This window comes from Cornus florida, unplaced genomic scaffold (assembly GCF_030987335.1).
Source record: "Cornus florida cultivar Cherokee Brave unplaced genomic scaffold, ASM3098733v1 CherokeeBrave_3.0.0_Hap2_Chr03, whole genome shotgun sequence".
Classification (NCBI taxonomy): Eukaryota; Viridiplantae; Streptophyta; class Magnoliopsida; order Cornales; family Cornaceae; genus Cornus; species Cornus florida.
The window spans coordinates 19,330,130-19,337,127 of NW_026775573.1; the positions used below are offsets into that span (position 1 = coordinate 19,330,130).

At 36.1% G+C, this 6,998-nt stretch overlaps 1 protein-coding gene across 1 annotated transcript; it reads right to left on the bottom strand.

The window, feature by feature from the left end:
• Positions 1–4,262: 4,262 nt before the first annotated feature.
• LOC132299807 (uncharacterized) lies at positions 4,263–6,653 on the bottom strand. The gene is made up of 7 exons (XM_059796628.1): positions 6,586–6,653; positions 5,598–5,786; positions 5,404–5,505; positions 5,131–5,228; positions 4,925–4,988; positions 4,458–4,723; positions 4,263–4,348 (listed from the first exon to the last, which is right to left on the bottom strand). Exons 1-6 carry the CDS (start codon positions 6,641–6,643, stop codon positions 4,620–4,622), a joined length of 615 nt encoding a protein of 204 aa, XP_059652611.1. The 5' UTR covers positions 6,644–6,653; the 3' UTR covers positions 4,263–4,348; positions 4,458–4,619.
• Between the last annotated feature and the right edge of the window lie 345 nt (positions 6,654–6,998).

Below are 6,998 nucleotides of genomic sequence, written 5' to 3' on the forward strand. Positions count from 1 at the left end.
CATTTTTGTTTTTTTTTTTTTGTGCCTCTTGATTTTAATTCTTGGTACACCTCCTTTGCAGTTTCCATAACGGAACGTACAAGCCATGTTTATATTTCTAGATTTACCAAATTTAAATTCCGTGTATTCAATTTTGTATCTATTTATCTTAAACCCTCTCAATTCTAAAATCTCTTTCCGAACCTCCAATTTGGCATTATCTCCTTCTCTGCTTTCATCAACTAAAACAGTATCATTGATAAATAATAGACATCATGGAATCTCATTGTGGACGCATGAAGGTGCAGTGGCAATCAGCGTAGGCTTAGCCAAGGTGAAGTGGCTAGCACGTGTGTGGTGTCCGACAAACGATCCAGATTGACCATGTGTAAAGCCTGTGTGCCCAACGTAATTTGTGGTCGGAGAGGCTGAGAAGGTTATGGTGGTAGACTGGTAGTTGACTTTCTAGTGGTTGATGGGCGGCGTAGATACCTTGCTAGAGTACTAAGCTATGACTGGGTATGTGGTTAAAATGTCCCTTCTTTGAGGTCATTTAGTATGAAAGCATACAGAGATGATTAGAATAGGGGATGATGTTCCTCAACCTTAACAATCTGGTGGCTCTAGAGGTGGCCGTAGAACATCAGATGGTAGCTCCCACTCCACAATTAGACGTCTGGTGTGGATTGAGTCAATGAGTGATGAAGACATCAGCTTCAAACGAACAGGCTCCAATGTGATATGAAAGAGAGTGTTTGCGGATAACCTTTTCTTCTTGAACGACCTTCTGTTAGGCTCATTCCATATATTATATACCAGAGATGAGAGGGCTAGTTTGGATACAGAGTTGCAGTGAGCTTGATTGTTGCCTCTCTATTGTTAAGCAACCCAAGATACTAAAACAGACCAGTTGGAAGGCAAGATTTAAAACCCACAATGAGCTTATAGAAAGGTCAGTAAGGGTCTTACAAAGGGGCATTTGAAGAGAAGATGGTCTTCCACATCATTGTTGCATAGGAGATAAATGGTGGTGTTGAGGTAGGCAGTACACCTTCTGTTTAGGGTTGGGAGTCGATGCTGAATTGCAACCCAGAGAGTAAATGCATGTTTTGGAATTGAGAACTAGCTTGAACCAAACCAGGTGAGTCCAGGGAAGTAAGGGTAGGTTCTGGTTGAGGTGTTTCATTGTAGATGCAATTGTGAATTTCCCATTTGGGGATGGAATCCAAATGAACTTGTCTTGCTTTTGTGGGGCTGGTGTGGGAAGTCTGGCTATAGGTACCAACGGGCCTGTGGCCTAGCGGTATCAGACCCCTACTTTGCAAAGGAAGGTTAGGGGTTCGAACCTCAATGGAGGCATGTGTATGTGAGTTTTTCCAACTAAAAAAAAAAAAAATGTCTGGCTATAGGTAGAAGTTAAGGTAGAATATCTGTGATGGAGGGTGGGAAGGACAAATTAGAGCCATTAATGAATGAGCACAACTTAGTTTTGGCATCATAGCCTGAATGAATTAGCTGCTGTGGAGGGATAAGTAAGTGCAATGGTCCAAGTAAACACCAATTGTCAAACCACAAATTGGACAAACTTCAATCTCCAATTTCAACCTTGACAAAGGGCTTGATTCATAACCTAAGTTGAAGAAGCTTCATCCAGCTCCAAGAGCACTGCCATGGAATCTTCACTTCCCATATACTTCTTCCTCTGATTTGGTAGGTGTTAACCCAATGAACCCACAACATTTCTTTGGAGTTGACATATTTTCAACAAAATGGGGCTCCACAACATTTTTCAACAAAACAGTTGACATATTTTGCATCCCACAGTCCATTTGGGTATGAATCTCTAGGTATTAGCGTGCTTTCTCTCTAAAAGAAACAGGCCATCATTTAAATTTCTAGATTTATTAAAGTTGTTTCTCCCCAAACCTCCAATTTAGCTTTATCTCCTTCTCTGGTTTCATCAACTAAAACAATTTCACCGACAAACAACATACATCATGGAATCTCATATTCGACGTTGTAATCTAATCCACAACCAATGATGACGATCCTTGATGGAAGCCTACAATTATTAGAAATTCACTTGTTTATCCTATAGTTGTTGGGTGGTTAAAATGTCCTGAGACTGGATAAAGTTTTTCTCGACTGAACCTAAAAAGGCAACGTTTAACAATTTGAAAAAGTCTCTTTCCTTCCGACATACCTGCACTGAATTGAACATACGTATAGAACAACACCGATACCTGTATAAATATGCACAGACACGAAATATTCACTGACTCTTTTCTTGTGTTTTCAGTTACAATTAACTATGAGTTCGTCTAGACGCATAATGAATCATCAAAGATAAACTGATACCATAAATCTCCTCTCATAAGACATATCAAACAATCTAGTATCTAAGATACCTAAGATTTCCGTTGTTCAACTTGGAATTACACAAGAAAGTTAGATGGCAACAAGAAAGTTACACAGTTACTTTTCACAAACCCATATTTATAAGTCAGGAGGAGGAGAACCACAAGTATCATCAAAGCTAAACCACTAAGCAGCTAGTCCTATTAATATCTGGTTTTTTTAATTCTCGGCCCAGAAGAAAGAGTCTTAGCTCCGGCATCTGGTTTCATTCCTTCGTGCTCGGCAGATGGCAGAGACCCAATCATCCCAAATCTGGTGCCCACTCCATCCTCTGCGGCTACCCTCTACACATTGGGGAAAATGGTGAATTTAACCAAGGATACGTTTCAGGAAAAAATAGCAAACAACACTGTTAATGCAATTCTTAGAGCCACATCACATCAAAAGACATCATGAAAGCCTGTAAAAGCAGAATTAGCCCTCCAATACTCAGCTGTGAGAAAGTCACATCCAAGTTTCAAACTAAAGAGCAGATAACCAATTATTTCTTGCAAATGCAATAAACAAGCAGACCAAGGCAATTAACTGGGAATACAACATGTTATTTTAAATGGGCCATGGGAGATCCCATGGCAGCAAATGCATTATGATTCTACCTGCATAAAAAAATAAACATTACGGGAAAAAAATACCATTGTTACACATTGTATTTACATATAATAAGAGAAACAAATAATTACTGCACAAAATATAATCCAAGAAAGAGAATCCCTCATAGCACATAGCATATTTTTTTGTTCTTTCCCCAATTTTAGAGTGGTACTAATACACGATGTTATAATATCAAATTAAGAATCAAATCACAGAATTATCAGAGAGTGCATGAGTTTTTCAGTCCTGCAATCAACGACGCCTATCAAACTGAAGAAACAAACTTGTAAGATGATTGTAGGATCAGCCATAATACGCTAGACAATCAAGAATTTAATGTCCTGGCATGGGTTAAACAAAGATGTCAAGAAATCAATGAACATGTGACATCGCACATGACTTGGGAAGACAAGTTGCCGGCATTTATAAGGGAGGATGCAAGGAAGCTATGTTCCCTGGACTTGCCATGTTAGACCTCAAGGTCCGTGTTGTGCCCACGACACGGACATCGACATATAATATGGGTCAAACACACTTTCGAAACTATCGGAGTCGATTGAAGAAATGCTCATGGAAGAATGTTTCAGTGGATTCTTGTGATGGATTTTGAAATTTTTATTTAAGAGATTGACCATCATCTGACATTTGCATGCAGGTTTCTGGTTCGAAAATAGTTTATATATATATAAAGTTTTGAAATTGTTCTTATATGAGACAATTTCACTCAAATTCAATTACTTATAAAATTAAAAAAAATTAACTCAAATTCAACTCAACCTTATAAATTAAGCAGTCACAGTGTTTATTATTAGATCCCTATCCTTAAAATAATTTATTGATGTAGGATAGGCCCCTAAGAGCAAGAAGTGAAACCAAAAGACTTTGGTATGATGCAAACATTCCTCAAAAAAAAAACAGAAATTAACTAAATAAATAAATAAAAATTAATTATATTGAATCAATTTATGGTCATAAGTGGGGTCCTCCACTTACTTGTAAAATAAAAAATTACCAAAAAATAAATTAAAAAACAATTTATGGTCATGCTTCTCCAGAGACTACAAAAGAACATCAAGTCAAATACCTTCCCTTTGATCCCTTTAGCAGTAGTATGCAGTGCTTGACCCACTGTCTTATGTTCTTCTTTCATCTCTAACAGAACCACCTATTTCTCAAACAAAGGCGACATAAAAGTTATGCAACCAAAAGATAAAAATAAATCCAATCCCCTAATTGATAAACTTCTCCATCAGAAATAAGAAACTTACTCCACCAGTGCTACCCCTAGCTATAGAAGAAGTGTGATACATCCCTTCAGGTCCACCAGGTGCGACACTTTGGAGGCTGAAGGTCTGGTTACCTGTGGAATGAACCACAATTTGTTTACTTATTAGCAAAAAAAACTATGACGACACATACATTCAAAACAAAGGCGCATAGGATTAATTAAATGCAAAAACACCAGGTACCACAATCATTTTCACCGGGGGAAGTAATAATTGGTTTATCAACTGAGAATGAATGCTTCTGAGAGTTATCATCAGAGTGCAATTCTTCAACAGCTATTTCCTTCAACTGCCGCTCAGAACTAGATTTTCCATCAAATTGGTGATAATGACGTGAAGCAGGATTTAAAAAAAATGACGAATAGTGAAGAATGGGTCATCAAATGGATTGCTTTCTAACATTTCTTGAAGGAACACTGCTGTTTTACGCAAGTGAGGATACAAGTCACCTGAACAAAAATAGACCGCAATACCTCAGAATCAAAAGCAGCATATGGAATCCAACATAACAGTGTTTGTGTGTGAAAACCAAGAACTACAAATATGTGTGTGTGTGTAGATGCAAACATTAATTTATCAGTCAATAAACCCAAAATTACAACCCCGAACTCATACAACTCTATAAATAATCCAAATTTAGGTACACTAACATAGATTTTGCAGTGGTTGACTCATTGTCTTATCTCCTTCTTCTTTTATCTCTAATAGATCCACCTATTTCTCAAACAAAGGCAACATAAAACTTATGTAACCAAAACATAAAAAATAAAAGAGAAAAAGAAAAACATAAACCATTAACCATAAGAAATCCAATCCCCTAATTGATAAACTTCTACATCAGAAATAAGAAACTTACTCCATCACAGGTGCTAGCACCCCTAGCCATAGAAGAAGTGTGGCAGATTCCTTCGGGTCCACCAGGTGCATCACTTTGGAAGCTGAAGCTCTGGTTCCCTGTGGAATGAACCACAATTTGTTCTACTTGTTAACAAATAAACTATTATGATATATACATTCATAACAAAGTCGCATAGGATTAATTAAATGCAGACACCAGGTACCACTAGCATTTTCACTGGGGAATGTAATGGCGTGTTTTCGCTTGAGATAGAATGCTTATAAGTGTTACCTTCATAGTGTAATTCTTTGTGGGTTATAGCAGGATCAGTGAACGATGGGTGCTCATATGGATCTTCTTTTCGAAATAACAACATTTTACGAATGAGGTCACCTGAACAAAAGTTAGCCCAAAATACCTGAGTGTCAAAAGCAGCACAAAAATATAGGGGCATAGGATTAACTAAAAACAAAGACACCAAGTACCACTAGCTTTTTCACTGGGGGTAGTAGTAATAGGGTTTTTCAGAAAGTTAAAACCAGGGTTCAATTTCTCGGAAATCCGTCTAGCGCGTACAGCCGCAAATAAATAAGATGAATCAAAGAAAGGGTGATCAAATGGATTGTTTCGTTTAAAGGGCGCTGCCATTATACTCCAGCTAAGAAACAGGTCACCTGAACAAAAATTAGACCAAAATACCTCAGAATCAAAAGCAGCATATGGAATCCAATATAACAGTGTATGTGTGAAAACCCAGAACTACATATATATATATATATGCATTTGTGTGTACTTTATCAGTCAATAGACCCAAAATTACAATCCAGAATTCATAGAAGTGTGTAAATAAACCAAATATATGTGCCCTAACATAGATTTTGTATTCAAATCTCGGTGCGGAACAGAGATTATAAACGATGTAAGCAAACACAAATATAGTCATCTTTCAAATAGATAACAGTCTCATGTGTGTGAAAACCCAGAACTACAATATATGTATCTGTGTGTGCGCGCGCGCGTCTAGACGCAAACATGAATTTATCAGTAAATAAACCCAAAATTATAAATTTATACAACTATGTAAATAAACCAAATTTATGTGCCCTAACATAGATTTTGTATTCAAATCTCGGTGCGGAACAGAGATTAGAGATTATGTAAGCAAACGCAAAATCATCTTTCAAAAAAGATAAAGAGTGTCTGTGTGTGAAAACCCAGAACTACAAATATATATATATGTGTGTGTGTGTAGACGCAAACATGAATTAATCAGTCAATAGACCCAAAATTACAACCCAGAATTCATATAACTCTGTAAATAAACCAGATTTATGTGCCCTAACATAGATTTTGTATTCAAATCTGTATGCGGAACTGAGATTATAGTAGATGTGTATATAATCATCATTCAAATAACATAACACTAGCAAAATTTAGTGAAAATAAAATGGTAAAGATGGGAAGGTACTCCACCAGATTTCTTCTCTCTCTCTCTCTCTCTCTCTCCGAGTGTTGAATAGTTGAGTAGCATTGTATTTATAGGCTAATTATGGTAGGGCAAATTATTTGGAAACGTCCAGCGCTTTATTTTATATAAAAAAAAAAAAAAATAGAAATTTGAGATTTTTCTAAACAAAAAATATGATATTTTGTCACAAATATATCAAAAATATAAATAATTAATATTTTTTTGCTCATTCTATTAATATAATTATGAATGAAATCCCTAATTTTAAACTTAGGAGCTAATTTTATAAAAATATAATATTATTTTTTAAATAACTTATAATATATTGTAAATTTACATTGGACACTATTCTTCCAAGAAAAATAACTACAAAATCATCTTTTTTTATTTATTTTTTTATGAAAGTGTGTATGTGTCG